Genomic DNA, 20,529 nt, shown 5'->3' with positions numbered 1-20,529 from the left:
GCAAACACTGTACCACAAATTAGAAATGCAAACAGTAAAGAGAAAAAAATATATCTTTTTTTATTTTTTATTACAAATTTTAGAATTCCCACTACTTATTACAAGTGCTTCCATAGAGTGCTTTATAACAGAGTGCGTAGCATACAACACAAAGACAAGAGCCACACGAAGGAGCTGTAGAGGGACTGTGCTGGCGGACCCCGGTTCTTCCCTGGAGAGAGAGAGTTATCATTAGATGATCCACATCTACATTTAAAATAGATCAACTGAGAGAACTTACTGGTAACAAAGATTTCTTTCAAAAATATAACACAATTTTCTCTTTCCCAAAGCTGATGCAATGGAACCATTTATTCTCTTACAATGAGTACAGTGTTCAGTAGGATTATAGCCTAGCAGCTGATAGTACTGCCACTTAAACTTTAATGTTCTTAAGGCATATTTACATTTGTGTTTAGAACACAGATGTAAGCCCCAGCTTAACATTTGACAGCTACCCATAAAATATGTAATGTTTTTTTTAATCAAAACCCTAAGTGTGGTGCAAGTGTCATTTTATCGCACTGCCTTAAAAGAGACCCAAGAGGCCAGTGAAACCAGTTTTCCAGGACTCCCAAAGAAACACTACCACTGTTCTCAAAAAGCCAGCTTATTTCACAGGACTATGGACACCCTTTCTAGGCAGGGCCAGGTGTGATTGTTATACCTCTGTGTTCCTGGATCAGCTCCCCTTCATACTGTGCCAAGGCCACTGCCAGTCTCTGTTCGCTGCTCAATTCCTCCCACTGCTCCTGGGTCACTGCCTCTGCCTGCTCAGGACTCAGCCAAGACAGCTGAACAGCACTGAGCACTACCTGAGAGGAGGAGAGGGGAGATAGAGGGTCTGGGGACAGTCTGAAACCACTGTTTTCTCAGCTGCCACCTGAGGAAACTTGTACACCTCACTCTGTTCAGGAAACCAAGGCCTCATGAACCTTGAAGGATCTCCTGCTATTCCAATGTGCTTGCTTGTGCCCTCGTTCCCAAGACAAAGGAAGATAAAAGTTTTGCAAACAAAATGACAGTCAAGTGGTAATTGTGATTGATGTGGGAAATCTATGTGTGATTATGTGGGAACCGTGTTACTCACCAGAATGAGGTCTACTTATTTTGGAGTTAATTGGCCAAACAGTCCTTAAACTTAGTGATAGGCTTAAGAAGCCATGTTTCACCAAACAGCTGATGACCCTCCTGTGGGTTGGAAGCTTATTACAGCAACATGTCAGGTGTAGAAACATCTACAATGTCATGACGCAATCAGTAAAATAAGCAGTTAGGGGTCTTGAGGTCTTCTTGGTTTACACAGGAAAGGCATTGTTTCAGATATTAAATATATACTTATTAGAATGATATTTATTTCATTTGGAGTTAATTGGATAAAAATTTTTTGAGTGGGAGAACTTTGTGTGATGGACCATATTTATGGACCATATTGCTTCCACAGTTGTTGGTGTGTCACAGATGCAAAGCTTAATTATAGAGATGTGCCCCTGGCCAAACAGGATCAGCCAGGCGAGTTAGTGAAGAGTAAGAATGGGGAAGAATTCTGGGTGGAGAGAGAAGAAAATTAAGGGTGAGAGAAGAGTCTTGCTGAAGAGAGAGAATGTGGAAGAGTATAAGAGAGGAGTGCAGTAGGAATGAGAGAATGAAGAGTATGAGGGTGTGAATAAGGTGGCATACCAGCAGTGTGCACTGTAGATGAGGAATGTAAAGAAATAAGAGCTGGCAGTGTCACACTCCCCTACTAGATATTTTGTGGATACAGCAGAACCAAGACATCCTATGATAAATGCCTAGCACTGAAGCGTACTGACAGTTTAAAAGAAAAAATGTGTTTTTACATATACCTGTGATAACTATTGCAGCGTCTTTGTGAAATTTATCGGTCTAGCAACAGACTGCTTTGACAGCTATTGAACAGTTCTTCGAGTGGCTGCTACCGCCTTGCTGCTTCAGGATTTGTTTGCTTTATTTTTTTTAAGTGTCAGCTTTGCACAGCATTCAGTGTTAAAATCTTGCTATATAAAGCGAACAGGTAACTTGCTCTGTCACCAACATGTATTTTTACAGCGTTATTGTACAAGAGGTTATCATGGTGTATCATATTTATCATTTATGATAAAATCGCTTACAATCTGTAAAATTCTAATGCTAACTTGTGACAATGTGAGCGATGGCTTCTGATCTCTCAGGATCGGGAGATAAACTATCTCAGGATCACAACTTAGTGGGTGAGAATGTTGAGTAACTGAGATAAAGTATCATGAGATCTGGAATTTCTAACCACTTCATCCACTTCAGGGTGACAGGGGAGCCAGAGCACATCCCAGCAAAAAGTTATATTTACAAATAATATTTAAACATTATGAAAGCTTTCCATTCACACAATAAGGCCACTAATATTAATAAAAAAGAAAAGGTATTAAAAATTGGATTGGTAGCATGTGGTGTGACTCACAGCCAGCTTGCTGGGGGGGATCAGGGCAATGGCAGCTGGAGTCAGTCCCTCTATCTGCTCCCTGACCAGTGAAGACAGCACGATGTCCGGCAATCCGACTGAGGGGAAACAAAGGTCACTCAATTCCGTGTTTGTTTCCTTTTATTCATCTGACATGTTAGAAGGAACTGCAGAACAAATAAATAAACCCAACTTTTTACAATTTTTACATAACTAGTAAAGGATTATTTGGAACACAGCCTCACAATAGAATGCCAAGTCCTGGAGCACAGAAACAGCTTGTGTTGTAAAGCAGTAGGCTGCTCAGTACAGTTCACAGGCACTGACCAGCTTTGAAAAGTGGGACAATTTCCTGCCTGGCAGTAAAGAGAAAGAGAAGGCTGTACCTGCCAGTGTCCCAATCTCAGTGAAGACCTCGGAGCCCCACTCACTAACCGGCCCGAAAGCCTGTGGACTTGTCAGCCGAAAGGACAGAGCCTCGGACTGCAGCTCTGAGCACGGGAGGGACAGTTCTCTGAGGAACAGGGCCGCCACACTGGCAGGGAGAGGGAGAGAAGGGGTGTCAGACAAGAAGGGGAGAGAGAAAGCCCAGCAATGCAGAGTATGTATCAGACATCCATGAAAATGTGCTTGGAAGTACTGTAATCAAGAAGGGCACCAAGATTAAAGGATGCTTCAAAAAGAAATCTTGGTAAATCAAGTAATAATAATACATTTTTGTTAACAGACAGAAATAACTTCTTATTTTGTTCTGAAATACGTTGCAGAATAGAAGAAATATTGGATTATCAAAATGCTGAAAGACAGTTTGTTACAGTAGTTATTTTGTTAAAACAGTAGTTTTTACACTTCAGAGCAGTTTAACTACTGTTTAAGTTAAAAATACAATAATCAAAATGCTCTAAAGTGTTAAACCTCTTTACTTTAATTTATGTAATCAAGAAATGTTAATTAAAGAAACTACTGGTTAAATGTTCTGTTTTCGTCAAGTTTGACTTCAGCACTATTGTTGCATACAAAATTGTTTAATTTATTTATTAATTTAATCTATATTTGTGGGGCAGGCTCAAAAACAAACCATTTTGGATTATTACACAGTATATTACACTAATACACTATAAAAATATAATATAAAAGAAATCTTTTACTGCTAATGCAGACCTAAGCGAAAGAGAAGTGCATAAATTAGTCCACAGCTTGATTTTCTAATTTAGCTGATTTTTTTTGTTGTTTTTCCGTAACACATGGCCTTTTTTTTTCATTTCCAGGACTCCATAAGCGGTAGGAGAGTGAACAGGACACGTTTGCCATAAGAAATACTTGAAAGTTGATCTTTCCCCTCTTAAGCTGCCTCGACTGCTTTGTGCCTGTGGTGCCCTGCCCTCTGTCTGACCTCAGTGCTTGGGGGTCGAGACGGCTCAGTTCAGAAGGAGTCAGTCCGCAGAGCAGGTGCCCCAGAGATGCCAGCTCAGCCATGCCCAGATCCTCCACCTTCAGCGCACTGTGGCGCAGGAAGCTCAGCGCAGCTGCCCTCATCTGAAACACACAAGTGCCAGCTGATTGGAAGGCTCACACAGGTAACCGCTCTCATAGCTTGGGACACTGAGCAAATTCGGATTCCTGCAAAACCAACACACACTTCTGTGGAAGTGTGGCAGAAATATAGGAGTAAAATTTCACCAGATCCATGTTTGGGATTGTCTAATATTTCTCCTCTAAACACAGAAACAGATTTTGGATTATAAAAAGGTCATGGTTTCTGATAGCTGCCTGGGACGTAGAGAGAGAAGCATTAACTCTGACTCCAAGAGTCTACAAGAAAGGAGTTACAAATGCCAAAGCAAAGACTGAAACAGCCTGCTTGAATAAAGAGACCTTCTTTGGACTCCATTCTCTCATTGCTCCCAGATGGGCCAAGATCCCCAGGTTGGCCAGGTTAATGTCCTGCAGGTCCCTCTCACTCAGCTCAGTCACTATACAGCCCAGCTGCAAGATCTCCTCTGGCCTGATGGCTTTGTGGTCGTATGCCTGAAATGTGAAAGGAGATAACCCATTCTTCATTTCTCCAAAGTAGCCAGTGAAACGATGCTGAATGGAAGAGACAAATTCTGTGATAAAAAGACCTTATGCAAAATACGTGCCCTAAGCAAAGTAGTTTTAATATGTCATATATCTGAACAAAGAAGCGGTCTGTCCCCCTCTGTTGGTGTGCTTCACGACTCACCTGTCTCATGCGTGTCCAGATTGCTCGGCGCTGCTCAGAACTGAGCTCCCTGTCCTGGCCCAGAGTTTCCACACACTGCAGCAGCTCCGACTCCTCCATCCGGCTGAGCTGGGCCGCGCTCCAGGCAGAAGGGAATGTTCCCTTGATGTCCGCACAGCTTGGGATGGGCTCTGTGACCCAAACACAGTAGTCGGAGAGGGTTTAAGACTGAAACCGATCAGCAGGGACACACGTTAACCAGCAAGAAGACAGTCATACAGAAGGCTAACAAACTGCGATCCATACCTTTTGACATATTACTCATTAAGTCAAGTCAATATTTATCAGATATAAAGTCTGATATTATTGTATTAAAGCGTCACATTTTCTAAAGCTATCAATTGCTCTAATTATCAATGGCAGTGGCACAGGAGTATGGCAATTACCACAGCTGTCTTACACAGCCTGGGTTTTATTATGACCTCAGGAAGCCTCTTCTGTATAGAGCTTAGAAGTGCTCCTGTGGCCATGATTTTTTTCTCAATGTGTGGTTTGGTTCCTTCACAGTCCGAGGACATGCAGCTTGGGTTTGATTGACCCAGGTTGATCTCAGATCTCATTGGCCAACCAAACATGGCCTAAACAGCTGTATGCCAGCCCCACACATGTAATAGGTAGATCATCAATGGCCACGTCCACTGATAACTTCCAGGGTCACTGCTACGTCATTAGCTGCAGTTTCGGAATATTCTGTGACAGAGGAGAGCTCCCAATCTCCCCGGCCTCCTGCCTGGCTTCTTTCTGTTTCTGCTGTTTAAAGCAATAGCTGCAGGCGTCTCACCCCTCTTTCTCCTGTCCCAGCCCCCGACAACCCTGTGAACGAGACCATCTCTCTTCTCTCTGTCTCCGCGGGGCGCGTCACAGGCACGGCCCACCTCACTGCTCTGCCAGCGCCCCAGGCTCTCCAGCACCTGCTCCACCGAGTCGAGGCTCAGCAGGTCCTGGGAGGCACACACAGCACAGCCTAGCTCCAGCACACTGTACCACGTTTGACTGCTCGCTTTCAGGAGTATCGGGAGAGGGCAATGAAGCCAGCTACTGCTTGTTGAGACCCAGAGAAATAAAACTGGGCAGCTGTACACAGGGCCGGGTTTGGTGCTCGTAGCCCTTGGCACTTTCACTCCGAAATGAGCAAAAAGAGGAGTAAACACCAATTGAATGATCCACTTTACACTATTCCAATGCTAAACCTCGTGATTGATGGAGCGAGTTGAGACAACCATCATTTCGACACTTCCAGTTTCTAGAAGAGCCGCTAGATAGCATATGATTATTGATTTGGAGCACCTAGAGTCGATCGCAAGCATGTAGTTTCAGCTAGTTTTTTCGTTAGTCACTAGTGTTTCCCTCCTTCGTAGGCTCTAAAACTTTTGTAGGCCTAGGCACTGTTCCTACAGTGACCCATGGGAAATCCAGCACTGCCTGTACAGTGGCTTTTTTTGGCTTATTGTTGTAACAGATACTGCCGGAAACTGACTTTCCAGGGTAATATCTGATTGCAAGTGAATTGGGGGAAAGTGAAAGTCTGAACTTGTTTAGACTTAACAAACATGCTAAAACACACCAACAAAAGTGTGAGTTCAGTTTAAAGTGAGACAGCATATGGAAAGACAAAATGAAAGCTGAAACCATGCACCTACCCGCCATCAACAAAAATAAGGAATACCAAAGGCCAAAATCACACGCTTACAGAAGGTATTATATAATATACTGTATAATATTTCAGGTTGTGATGAGACTGCATTGTAAAAGCTGCTAGCCTCCAGAGAGACAGAAATAAGCACAGGGGCATTGAGATGCCAGGGCTTGAGGGCTCAGCAGTGTCCTCACCATAGGCAGGGTGCCGATGTCTTGAGAAGAGAGAGCTAGCAGAAGCCAGCCCGCGTGCTCCATCTCCTTCAGGGTCCAGAGCGCCGGCTCACTGCGACACACAAACACACAGCGGACTGACTGGAGCTCTGCCTCAGTACTGCAGCACGGTGAAAGTGAGCACCAGCCTATCTCTCTGCTTGCTAAGACACTTTGATGAGGCAAGTGTGAAAAAATCAGAAGCACCAGTTCGGTGACACATCTAGCAGCTCGGCTCACTACTGAAACAGGGCAAGAGGAACACGGGTCAGGTTTTGTTAAAGGTTATATGGCTACTGGTTAGTGGGCCTTCTTTTATCATTGAATGTCTGATTGCATTAGAAGGGACACAGGACCTGATTTTCTACACCCCGAAAAACTCACAATTTCATTTCAAGCAGTAACCAGTGCAGTCACAGTTTATTCTCGAGACCATGCTTTCTTTCTTTCCCCCAAATGTCTGTTTTTTTGTTCAAAGAAAGAAGGAAAAAGTCACGACCACCAAAAGAAGGGAACTCCCATCCTCACAAAAACAGATCAGAAAACACAAAAGGGGAAAAGGAGACTCATCACAGAGATACAACTAAAGGTTTGTTCCATGCTGAACACATGAAAGAAATACAAATACACAGCCAAAGAAGGCTCCACAGCCGAAACCTTGTGTTTCTTTTCTTCTCTTTTCAGCAGGGAATAAACCTTCACTTGTTCCGTTGCAGCCTGCGCATGCTGACGGAGCTCCCTACTTGAACTGCTCTAATCATAGAGATATTGTAAAAAGAAAACATGTCTGTTCAAGCTGATACAGTTTATGCGCTGACATATTGCAGTCTGGCTGTATGTCCCTCTGCAAGGACGATCTCTATGAACAAATGGAACACTTTACTACTTAGTGGTAGCCCTGTCTCCACTCAGGCTCACAAGATAGATATTTTGGTTGCAGTTAAGGCCACAGCAACTGTCTAACAGTGATGTGGGAATTATCACTAAGCACCGGGAGTTGAGGGACTCAACAGGTGTCGTCACCACTGTTATGTCTAAAAGCACACCAGCTACATAAAACCAGAAACATCACAGCCCTTTCCTAGAACATATAAAGACAGATTCTGCATCATTTTTATTCTGGGATTATCTGTTACAAAATAAATTAGGAACTACTTTCATTGTGACGCCTCAGCATAGTTTTGTGTACATAGGATTGATATGAATTAACATGAATACTAAATCTTTGAAGAAGAAGAAATACTTTTTTTCACACCACATCACTGCCAGATTTACTAACTAATGGCTTACAGTTCTCTGTCTTGTACGAGAGTAATTGGGAAGGAGCTGACCTTAAATATAAGTATTATGGGATTAGTGAATCTGTAGTCAAAGCTGAATTGTTCTCAAACAGCCCAAAGACAGCTCTTGGTGAGAGCCTTTCCCTGCCTCTGGAGAAAAACCGAGCAGGAGGCAAGTTAACGAGGGGCTTGGTCTAAGCTGTGGAAAAGTCAGCACACTGTATTAGAAGCAAAATGACCTTTCCAAAAGCACGTCTGGGCACTGTGTACTAGATGGCACATGTACGAGGGCATCCAGGACGATGCTTCCTTACCCCAGCACGTCTCTCTCCATCAGGACCCGGGCAATCTCTGGCAGCACCTCCGGAGGCAGGCAGTACCCTTTCAGCTCGTCCAGCCGCAGCCTCAGCGCCCCCCTCTCCACCTGTCCCACCACTGCACTGCCCAGGAAGGGGAACAGGGGGCCCAGGAGGTCCAGAGAGGCCCCTGAGATTTCCCCCTCCTGGGAGATGCCCTGTGGAGACAGACAACAAACGCCCGAGTGGCTGACTACAGTATGTGCCAATCTGCCCTGAGGGTGAGAAACTGAGCTACTCTTCCTGGCACCCAGGGTTTTAGATTCTTGAACAAACGGGTACAAGTAGGGAAGTGGTTTTCTGCTATACATTGCTGTCCTATTGGGTCACCACGTGTGTCTCGTCCCCTTTACTGAACATTTTGCACATGACTGATTAGAAGAGAAAACACACAGATTTGCAGATGACATAGCTGTTGGGAGCTTGTTAAGGAACTCAGGATATTGCCAAGGGGCCCATTCTAAATGATTTTATTGAACAGTGCAATGCCTTCTGTCTGGAGTTAAATGTCTAGGAAATCGTTTATCCACTCTGGATCTCAGTTTTGAATAATGTGTAATAGTTATGTCTTTATTTTATTACAGCTTTTACAGTCTTTGTTCCTGAAATGGGACAGTTGAATGACCTCTCTTTTGGTTATGTTGCATTGTTCAGGTGGGTCTTTGTTATAAAACAAATTTCCCTTTGGAGATAATAATAAAGTGTGAACTGGAATTGAACATTGTGAGTTAGAATAATTAGACAATGCCACAATGCGGCGCTATGTGGTGAAGGATTAGAAACAAACAAACTGCATCTTGTGTGGATTAGTAATTCATTTAATTGCACCCATCAGATTGGACATCACAGACCAAACTTAAAAAATTCCAGCACTGAGCTCTGGGTGTGAGGCAGGGAGCACTGCACTCACCAGGACAGAGAGTGCCTTCTCTGCCAGGGCAGTCCGTTTGTGGGGGGACAGCCGGAGGAAGTCAGTGAAGTGCTGTCTGACATGCTCCAGAATGGCCAAGAGCGAGGCGTTGGAGAGACTCTCAATCATCTTCACCCTGGGAGACAGCAGTGATATAGCAGCTGACAATGGGGAGTAAGCTGTTAGAGGCAGGACCACAAAGACAACTTAGAGGCCCAAACCTATAAGGGATGTGCCAGATGTAAGCCAGTGCTCAGGGCTCAAGACATTCTATGATATGACAGCAGCCATATCACCCTGCATCTCACAACTGGCAGCCCACTGAAGATCAGTGGGTATGAGCCTGGTCAGTACCTGGATGGGAGACCTCCTGGAAAAGCTGAGGATGCTGCTGAAAGAGGTCTTAGAGGAGCCAGTAGGGGGTACTCACCCTGCAGTCTGTGTGGCTCCTAATTCCCCAGTATAGTGACGGGGACCCTATACTGTAAAAAGGCTCTGTCCTTCGTATAAGATGGAAAACCTAGGTTCTGACTCTCTGTGGTCATTAAAAATCCTAGGGTGTTTCTCGAAGAGAGTAGGGGTGTTACCCCAGCATCCTGGCTGAGTTTCCCATTGGCCTTTACAAATCATGGCCATAATCCTCATCTCTGAACTGGCTTCATCAAACTGCTCTCCTCCCCACAGAGAGCTGTTGTGTGGTGAGTGTACTGGTGTACTATAGCTGCCGTCACGTGTGCACCTGTGTGGTGTGCTGAACAAAGTTTACAGATAGATTGTAGGATAGCCAGAGTTTCTGATCATTAAAATGCTTGGTAGTTAGTGAAAAAAGGCATCCTTCCTTACGGTAAGCTGGAAGAGAACTGCGGAGACAGGATGCGCAGATCCGTTTCTGGTCTTTTCAGAAGCTCCTCAATGACACATTTTCTCTAGGACACAAAGATGATTGGGAAATATGAGATGACAAAGCTACAATGGCATCTCCCTGTGGGTGCATCTAATTTAAGCACTGCTGTGAAGCCTGACTGCTATTGCCTGGCTTTGTAAAAACTGAAGCCTTTTTAAACCTGAAGAATCACAGAAAGTAAGGAGCTATCAGCAATAATTTCTACAAAGCAGAGAGCTTTGAAGGCATTTAACAAAGTGCCGCCTGGATGATGATAATCAGATATCTCTGAGTAAAATGTAAAGTAGGTGCTCGTATTTACAAAAATTAAGCCTTAATGAAACACTTGCATTTACAAAAAGTAACTCTTAAAGGAAATACGAAAAGGATTTTGAAAGGATTTTGGAAGTGTCTTTGATCTATTCAGCATAATAACATTTTAATGTGAACTGGAATTTAGGCAACAGTACCAAAATAAATAAACTATAGATGAGCAGTTACTTGCTAATAAGATGTGAAGCCATTAAACAATGCAGGTCATTTATGTTGTAAAGGGTTTTGGTGAAGGATGCTGTAAAGAGCCAGGTGTTGAAGTACATTTGAATTTTATGACTACTTGACTGTCTCAGTGCTTCTTACCAGAGCTGGTCTCACGCCTCCTGGGAGCCCACTGACCAATTGCAGCAGTTCCGAAAAATCTGACTGATTGGCCCAGAGCCTGAGCCAGTCACAGCTCATCCCACCAGCAATGTGACCCAGGTTTCTAAAGGCAAATGTTGTCACAGAGATGCAACAGAGAGGACGACACAGAATACCACACACTGACACACTCAGGACCTGTGTTCCTCTGTAAAAATGTAAAACATCCAAGGTCATTCAGGAGTCAGGTCACAGCAAACGAAGAACAGAAATGGACTGAATCTTTTGGAATGTTTCATGACCCACGCAAACCAGGTAATCATATACATGTTTGCCCAACAACTCTGATTGCTACATTCACTGCATCTACTGCAATTGTACTTCTATTACAAAGAACAACATACAGCACAGAAACACTTCTTGCCTACTAGAGGAATTAGAGGACAAACTCAACAGAAGCAATATGATTTACAGGCAGCGAGGTCCTCTAGTGGAGAGATCCCTGTATTGACACCGACACTGGCCAAAACCTGGTGGAGACAGAAGGCTGGGTTTTACTTACACGATGGTCGCTCCTGTGATATTAGTAGTCTGAAGGATCTTTTTGAAAAGGAACTGAGCCTGAGAACAGAAAGGAAGGGCAAGGTGGATCTGTTAAGCATGTCTCTTGTAGCAAAATTATGGTAAGCATTTTACTCTTCAAACCTACAATCCACTGCAATCATTTTGTCAGAAAATGTGGTGAGAAGAGTTAGGCACTAGAGGACAATTCAGTCACCATTCAAATATCACTAAAAACCAAGGGTTCAAATGCCATTCACATCTCCCAGTGGCTTGAGATCAAGCTGCTGACATCAGTCTGCAAGACAGTGCTGTGACATTGATAGGTTGACATCTCACATAGTGCCAGTGCAAGGAATAGTGGTCTAGCTACTCTTGTCAATCACACCAGCAGATCCGGTTCTCAGAAACCACCCTCTTGCAACCCCGTGGGACAAGGCATCAGATCAGGGGGGCTGGGGTTGACAGGCCCACCTGCTGTGAGGACCAGGGCAGTTGTCTGTAGAGGTTAACGTCTCTCAGGACTGCAGCTCCTTCCAGAGGCAGCTTCCTCAGGGGCAGGAGAGGCACGAGGCAGCGAGACCACGGGGACAGGCTCTTGGAGACGTTGCCCAGGACCTGCCGGCACAGGCAGCAGGCTTTTGGTTACCGAGTATGCGCAGTAAAAGGACAGTTTACCATGGTATACCCAGGTACATGTGGAGTAAATGGAATTGAGACAGTGAGGTCTCTGTGAAAGCACAGCGAGGTAAAGCATGGTACTAGGTGTGAGAAACATGGAGATAAGCCATGCAATAGGCGTAGTGAAATCACAAATGGTTTCTGAAAATTTACAAAGCTGTGCTGTTCCTGCACTGTAGCTTCCTCAGGGGCTGAAATTGCTCACTACGGGGAACTGATTTAAATCAGTTCTGTGCCAGGAGTAGATGCAGTATTACAAAAAACACACACAAATAATAAATGCCGATCGATCGGCAAATCGGTCTCCTCGGGCAGTGGGGCAGGGGGAGGTGAGGAACGCGGCGCGGCGACAGAGCGGTGTGAGACGGGCAGGCGGGGAGCGCACCGGCAGCGAGTCCAGCAGCAGGGCTCTGAGGGCAGGGCCCAGCTCAGACAGCAGGGAGCCCCCGCAGAGGCAGGACTCCTCCCCGGGGAAGCCCTGGCCGGCCAGGGATCGCAGAGCGAGGGGGCTGATCCCCAGGAGCAGGGGCCGGAGCCTGCACAGGCCGGCTGCAGAGAGCTGGGGACACAGAACAGGGGCCCCCAGTCAGCAGCCACCAGGGCACCACGAGAACCTCAACGAAGACGGACCCAACAGAATGAGTAAATACTCACATTTATCTTCTGCGTTATTTCGCCCAATACCTGATAGGCCTGCAAATAATAATAAATAAGCAAGACAAGGAATTAAAATCAGCCATAAATGTCTAGAAAGAATAGCTCTGGCAGCATGAAAACAAAACTGCTCCCTCACACATAGTAATATTCTCTGTTGAATTGATAATTCTATCTGGAGTACAGAGGTAGAGACGTGCAGCATCTCAAAGATGGAGCTGCTGGCCTACCCAGTGGGAGCTGTGGGCTTACCTGTGCTGGGGGGAAGGGCTGGAGCCCCGGCTGGCTCACAAGGTCAAGCACCTGAGTCACAGGGAGCGGCTGCAGGAAAGGGGCTCCCAGCTGGGGCAGCAGACCCCGCAGGGAAGCCAGCTCCGCCGGGGGGAAGCTGCTGGCGCTCAGCTGCTGAAGAGCCAAAGCCAGCCAGTGTGACAGCTGCAGGAGAGCGCAAGGGGTCAGCTCGTACAGACGTATTGGAAAGTTCGAAACAAACTGTGGAAAACAAGGAAGGGCAGTGGCTGTGGAGGATGAAGAAACAGATGAAAAGAAGTGACGAGACAGACAAGGTGGAGCTACAGGCAGTAGTAACAATGTGAAGGGATTTTGACAGCCTCAGGACTCATGAATGCAGAGACAGAGACTATGAACCTCTTCTCTCACCCTGCCGGAGGCGCTAGTGAGCCCCTCGGAAACACACCGAGCCAGGCGGTCCCTCAGGGTACGGGCCAGGGGCTGGGTGGACAAGAGGGGTCGCAGCTCTTCTGGGCTCATGTAGCACACCAGCACCCCAAGCCTGCCGCAGAGAGAGGTGCAGGGTAAGAGGAATACAGTGCAACACACTGAAGAACAACTCTGTCACCAGCACTACTGCATAATCGACTGAAAGAGGGAACAGTGATGATTCAGTAACACTGTAGACTCAAATGAAATCAGAAGCAGGGCAGAAGCTACGTAAGAGCAGAGCTCTGTACAGTCTATTCTGTCTGTACACCAAACCTTTTCACATCCTCGCTGGTCAGATTCCTCTTCTCGTTGAAGACTGTGCGCAAGAGGTGGCGCCCCCTTGTGGCATCCAGACTGCTGTTTCCCAGCACCTCTACCAGGGGGCTCAGCTGCCAACAAACAGAACAATGCCATTTGTTTGGCTATTCGGAGCAAGTGTCCTTTTTTCGCGGCTACACTTGAAGGTTTAGACACACTTTGTTTTACAAACACTTTGCTGTACTGGCCTGTCAGATTAGTGCTGAAATGACCATCATTAGCCCTTGAGATTTGAAGGGTCTTTTTAAATGTGTTTATGTGTTTCACTTGTATTCCAGATTTGGAGTTGCCAAGGATAAAGGCAGGCTTTCCCTAATCTCGAGTAAAATTATTTTGTGAACTGACAGACATCTAAAAACCCGTCTGCTTCCTCCAGATTATTCACAATGAAGAGTTTTGCAAAAAAAACATTAAATCTTTAAAGGCAAATAAAACAAACTGTGAATACAGGCTTTGATGAACACTGCACTGCTTATTATTGATGTTGGAGAAAGCAATCCCGTTTTGGCCTTGTGAGAGCTGAAAATGACACAAAATGAAACATTTTCTTTCCAGCATTCGCAGTGGGTTTACAATTGTGTTTCTGGGCCTGTAGGAAATTGGAAGCCCTCTCTCTGCCTGTCTTTCCTGACCTGCTGGGCAGTGAGCTGCTGGAAGTGGCAGAGGGGCAGGTGGGGTAAGAGTGGCAGGATGGAGCTCAGGAAGTAGGGTGGCCATGCTGGGACATCCCCAAAGACGTTAGACTGCAGCAGCCTCTTGACAAAAGCTCGTTTCTGGGGAGACTTCATCTCAGGGCTGTGATCACGGATAGCTGTCAGCCTGCAACACCATGGGAAAATGTGATTGTGAAGCAACGTCACAATTACCTGATACTTCAAAAGCACAGCAGTGCAATGTCACAACTCCTTGTATTAACGATCACTGACAGACAGAGTGTTAATATATTGTAACAATCACATACCCAGGAAAAAACTTGATCACTGAAGTAACTATATAGTTTTGTAATCTGTGGATTTAGATACAATGAGAATCCATTTAATATTACATTAATACGGTATTAATCAGTATTTAGGTCCTATGGCAAGATCTCTCAGTTAAAGTCCAGCAAAACAATTATGCTATACATCACATTTTTTTCCAAAGCTGTTATCTTTAATTTCAATCCATCTTGACTGTCTAACACATACAGTAGTACTGGAAGCAACAGTGAGGACAAGCTTTATTAAAACTACTGCCACTAGGTCTTAATCAATTAAACCCATCACAGCCTTCACACCTACATTCAAACACCTGCTTATGTTCACCAAATGCAAGGCCTTCACTCACACACTGTCGTTGACCAGAAGGGAAGCTGGGAAGCTCATGATGTCAGAGATGGACATGAACGGGATGAACTGGGAGAGGTCAACAAAGAGGTCAGGGGTGACACGCGGGAACTTGTGGATGAAGGCGGAGGCCATTGTCTCCATGGCCTGCTGCTCCCGCTCTGACACCTGAGGCAGCCGTGAGAGGTCAGAGGTCAACACAGGATGCATTATTCTCAAAACCTCAGATAGTTCCACACCACTGACAACTAACACTCCTAGAACTCTTTTAAACTCCATTCTCAAGTGTCTAGCGGGGCATTTTCATTATAACAATGAGGACTGAAGGCTGCACATCTTTGACAAGGAGCAGGTAATTGGTATGATGTCAGGTTTAAAACTCACAATGTTCTAGATTCTCTGATTCAGTTATCTTGCTCCTAGTTTTTTCGAAATGACATTACTATTGCACTGTATTGTTTCTCACATGTACCTGAATGGTCTGAACTTGCAGCTGGTTCCAGCTCTGGTGCATATGGGACAGGAATCTCTTGACTGCATCGTTTTCAGCCGACATCAGCAGAGTGCGGATGCTTTCCTGTGGCATCTGCAGGTACTCCTGGACACACACAAAGAGTCCTTATTATCCTATAGATCGACACACTCATCACCACACTGGGATGCAACTGTCCAAGACTGTTAATCTTCAGGGTATAGTTGTTTCAGTATGTAACGAATACTGAACGAAGGTAATGAAAGACAAATGAGTGACATATTTCCACTGAGCTGTGAAAATGTGTAATGCTGATTGAGTGAATAGACTGTAAAGCTAAAAAAACAAGTATTGATTGACATGAACGTGGCAAAACCACAGAGCTGCAAGAACTTTTGCACAGGCTTTTCTCAAACATACGATTACGTATTATTGCTTAGTTATAGATGTTGATATGAGAAAAGATTGTGTTTGATAAATGTCTGACAGTATCGTATTTTGCAAAGCCATCTTCTGGTGAAACAGGTAGGAAGGCAAATGTGCACAGAATATCCGACACAGACAGGTAGGAGATACCTGGAAGAGGACTCTGAGGGCAGAGGAATTGTCTTCCCTCTGAATGAGGTCCCACAATACAGGCTATCAGGAAAGGAGAGAAGAGAGTAAGAGTTTTCAGACAACTGCCAAGACTGTGCAATGTGTACAACACAACCACATCATACAACACCAGGGCTCAAGCACAGTGACATTAGTGCAAAGCCATGCAGGCCAGCCCAAGCGACACATTACACTGGACTAAGCACTGATTCTCCAATTTGAAGACTTCAAAATAGAAAAGCCAAAGAGCTCTTTGTCAACTTTATGAACAAAAAGGTCCAAAAACCATTGAGCTACTTAAATGGGGAGCTCAGAGCTCTGCAGGGTAGGCTGTGGGCTGGACACACTTACGCTAAAGCAGCTGAGAAGGTCCTCCTTCAGGGAATGGTTTTGCTCTTTCCCGAGAAAGACACCCACAGTCTGGAGCATACTCAGGGAGGCGTTGGGGCGAAGGGTGGCCCAGAAAGAGGTGTTGTCAAGCAGACTGGAGAGCAGGATGGCCTGACCTAAGCCCTGGTGTACCTCCCTCTCTCCCTCCTCCAGTCCCGCCGACAGCCCTACTACAAAGTCCAGCGCTCGGAGCACGTAGCTCACTGCCCCCAGCCAGCTCACACGGTCATCGCCACGGCCCTCGCACTGGTTCAGCCTACTGATAGCGTCCAGGATGAAGGGAGTGGGATTTACACATATCTGGGAAGTGTCAATATCATATGGCGCAGGCAGCATGTCCAGGATCTGTTGCAGGAAGCACTTGCCGTCTCCTGGATTCACTCCCACGTTAGTGCAGTAATCTACCACCCAGGGAAATGACACAAGCTTACGATAGACGGACACGTTGTGGCAGATGTGCTCCCTCAATCCCTTGGATCCCCGGCACAGCTCCAGGAGGGTGATGTTTCTAAACGACCCCGGCTCCCATTTCTGGAAATCACAGGTCTCCTCTGTGAGGTTGAGACGGGAGGAATTCTGGTGCACTCGCAAGCAGTACTCTGCCACCCAGCTGCCTCCCTGGGGCGGGAGAGAGGCGTCGGTGCCACAGAGAGCTGCAATCAAAGCTGAGCCGTTGGGCAGAAAGCATCTGCTAAAGTTCTGGGCGCTCAGGGATCCAGCCCCCAGCTGCACAAAGCAATCCTCACTGGCACTGGTGCCCGGACTTCCACTGGCATCACTGGAAAGCTGCACACACAGGCTGTCAATGCTGGACTGATTGAGAAAGAGGTATTCCTTTGTCACAGCCGCCTGACAAAACACAAACAGAAGAACTTGTTATTGGTAACATTTGTCAGGTAGAAAATAAGTTATTGATTTACTTTGAGCTATTTCCTTGTGACGTCCATCATCATAATATATTACATATTCCCAGTATGTTGCATTTCAGTGAAGTTTGGCAATCAATACAAAAGGGGTAGATACAAATACAAATACAATACAAAATCAGTGTAGTGGGTATTTTCATTGACAGGGGATGTATCTTCTTACCTGGTGGGCACGTTCCACCCAGAAGGAGGAGTTGGCACAGACTGTGTTGTTAAACTCATGGGCAAAGAACTCACTGCACACGTGAACCCACAGGAAATCTGCCTCGGCAGCCGAGAGGTACCAAGCAGCGTCTGAGCAGGTGGCACGCAGGTCCAGCCCCTCATGGCCTGTATGCGTGTCTAAACCTTCCTCGGTTCCGTCGAAGAGGTTACAGTAGAGGAAGACTGTGAAGTTCGACACTCCCGTCAGCCCAGGGATGGACTCGTTACAGGCTGCCTCTAGGATCTCTGTGGGTGGGGGGTAGTGAGCCGCCGCCTGGTCTTGGTAATTGTTTTGGGGCTCTGGGCTGAGCGGTATGGCCCTGGGCCTGCGTGGAGCTGCTGGCTGGCTGAAGCTCCTGACTGTGCCCCTCTCCTTGGAAGACCTGCAGGGCATGAGATAAGGCCTGCTGGGAGGATACTGAGAACTGAAACCCAGATCCTTTGTGTTCCAGGTGAGGTTGTGCCTGATGCCCCTGTACAAAACAGACAAGGGGGCAGACACTCAGGGCACCATCATCACAAAGCTAAAGGAAACCTTGAGCTACACATCTAAATATACTGAACTACTTCTGTAGGACTGTAGGAACATTTTGAGCTTTTTTAAGAATAGTTTTAAATGTTTTTTTATAAATAACAAAATAAAAAAGTTTTGTACCTTCAGGAAAATCATCCCTTAGTGGACAACCACAAACTTCCCTCTACTACAGCAAGTTAAAACTTAAAACTTACCACAGAATAAGCTGTCTTAGGTCACCTGAAAAACACAAACATTTTTTTATTAACAGCCAACAACATTGGGTGAACTAGAGCCGAACATGCATGACCTGGAGCAAGTTAAGGCTAAAAGCCAAAGAGTGGAAAAATGAAGTGCAACTCCAATTTGTAAAACAACAATTGGAGTCAAAGTAACCGCATAGCTATACACACAATAGAAGGGGTATAGTGTTTCTGACCCTGCCAAAAATGAATCAGAGATTAGTTGAGCCGTGGAATAGAATTTCCTCTTATTGATCACACAATAACTCTGCTAGTCAAAGCGGATCTAACAATCCAAAGAGATGAAATTGATTTTCTTTTCTCATTCATTTCCGGGGCTTAATGTGTGACAAGAGCAACATCTGCATAAAGCAATGGGATAACAGTCTTGAGGCCATATTTAATTCTATTGAACATAGGCTTTAAATGAATTCCCCCTGCTATTTAAACAGAATGCACAGGGGAATTCATGCCTCTTATTATGCATCTTGTTAATTTCGATAGAGCTAAGCCACACAAGCTAAGAACAGAACAAAGGACTTGCCCACTGAGCACTTGCCCTCGCGGTCCACCTGTGGCATGCCAACCACACTGGACACGTCCTCCAGCAATGCCCCAGTCACCCTGGACACCTTCCTCCTTAGGCTGCCATACACACTGCTGCCCAGCCGGTGTAGAAGCCCGTGTCGGAGATTATCCAATCCCTGGAGCAGGACTGGGCTTGGCTCCTGAGATTGCCCTGTTCTTTGTCCTGAACTGGGCCTTGATAGCGCTTGGAGGAGTGTCTGCACTGAGCTCAGCCCGCTGGGACTGGGGGAACTGGACTGTGTCTGGTTGGTGAACAGATTCTCGTCTTGGAAGGCCCCAGGCAACATACTGAAAGGCTTGAGGCGCCACAAGGGAGGATCGCCCCCTTGCTGACCCCCGTTTGCCACTCCTGGATGGAAATTGACAACAGGCTTCCAGTTCCGGGCCTCCAGAAAGCTGATGAGCTGTTGCAGCCAGCCGAGGTTGAAACCGCAGTCGTTGCTTCCCTTTAACAGGCAAATAAATCCCTGGATTCCTGTGCTGGCCTGCCCGTACGTTCCGCTAACAAGCGTGTGGAGGATGGTCTCCAGCAGGGCGCTGATGGTCTCCCAGTTCTGCTTGAGAAAGCTGAGCAAGCGCCACTGTGGCTGCCTCTCAGAAAGGCTTAATATGGTCTGAATCAGCCCCAGCAGCCCATCCCAGTGCCGACTGCCTCTTACAGACAGGAAGAGATCACGGACCCTGAAACTGGGTCTGGGTGGCACTTTCCCATCCCACTGTCCAAATGTTGCGCCCCCTTCTGGCTGCATGAGGGAGTAGAACACATTCTCCCAGAACTGCTCCTGATCAGAGGGGTGGGGATCAGCCCCCGGCTCTCCGCCCGCCCCCTGCAGGTACATCGAAATGTTGTACAGGAATCCCGAGAGACGGTTCCTGTCCAGAGTTTTGCTGGAGGCGGAGAGGAGGGACGGCAGGCTCACGCCCTTCCTGGGAAGGATGCCCAAGGTCTGGAGCCCCCCCATGATGTTTCTGACCACCGTTTGGACCCGCTGCCCTTTCGTCCTGACCGGTGGGGGCTGCTCTCTCCGAGGGTCCCACGCTCCCCCTCTCCGCCAGAGTGACACCAGCTCCTTCAGCACGCCTGCTGGTTGGACTGCTTTCTCGCCTGCAGAAGAGATGAATAATTATATTTATATAGAGCTTTTTTATACACTCCACTCCAAGTGCTTCACAGACAGTGGAGACCCGCCTCCACCAATGTGTACCCCCCACCTGGATGATGTGACGGCACCCAAAGTGCACCAGTATGCTCACCACACACCAGCTATCAGAGGGGATGAGAATTGTCCAAACTTGGAAATTTGTCCCTCCAAACAGAAAGTAACTGTTACCGTGGGAGACGCTTATATTAATGGCTCGGGAAGATACACTGTTAGTAAAGCATTCCTCCTAATGTTTCTTATTCCAAGCATGTCAAAGCCTTAGGCGGCCAATGAACCAAAGAAAGAGCAACACCCACTGGCTTCCTCACCTTCACAAGCCTTCGGGGCTCTGACGAGGACGACCACCAACACCACAAGAAGCACAGCCATGCTGCTCTGAGATCTCCCAACACCTTCACTTGTAGGTCACTCCAGGGAATGTCACATTCCTGCCCCTACACTCCACCTGGAACGCATTTCCTCCAGGAGCTGACTGAGACACACACAGGGAATACA

The 20,529-nt window shown here is 46.3% G+C and overlaps 1 protein-coding gene across 1 annotated transcript; it reads right to left on the bottom strand.

The window, feature by feature from the left end:
* Window positions 1-677: 677 nt before the first annotated feature.
* LOC148831634 (stereocilin) lies at window positions 678-20,403 on the bottom strand. Its single transcript, XM_088920038.1, has 28 exons — window positions 20,343-20,403; window positions 18,828-19,976; window positions 18,257-18,281; window positions 17,487-18,000; window positions 16,353-17,246; window positions 15,987-16,049; window positions 15,411-15,536; window positions 14,940-15,106; window positions 14,246-14,432; window positions 13,569-13,684; window positions 13,233-13,365; window positions 12,825-13,007; window positions 12,573-12,611; window positions 12,304-12,477; window positions 11,712-11,855; window positions 11,239-11,297; window positions 10,677-10,800; window positions 9,998-10,080; window positions 9,155-9,290; window positions 8,203-8,402; window positions 6,591-6,681; window positions 5,542-5,701; window positions 4,722-4,891; window positions 4,373-4,525; window positions 3,891-4,033; window positions 2,884-3,032; window positions 2,498-2,595; window positions 678-854 (listed from the first exon to the last, which is right to left on the bottom strand). The coding sequence occupies exons 1-28, from the start codon at window positions 20,401-20,403 to the stop codon at window positions 678-680; spliced, it is 5,718 nt and encodes a 1,905-aa protein (XP_088776164.1).
* Window positions 20,404-20,529: the final 126 nt, after the last annotated feature.

This window comes from Atractosteus spatula, chromosome 7 (assembly GCF_055471065.1).
Source record: "Atractosteus spatula isolate fAtrSpa1 chromosome 7, fAtrSpa1.hap1, whole genome shotgun sequence".
In the NCBI taxonomy this organism is placed as follows: domain Eukaryota; kingdom Metazoa; phylum Chordata; class Actinopteri; order Semionotiformes; family Lepisosteidae; genus Atractosteus; species Atractosteus spatula.
Note: the sequence above shows the minus strand (reverse complement) of the source record. Positions and strands in the feature narration are given on the sequence as shown.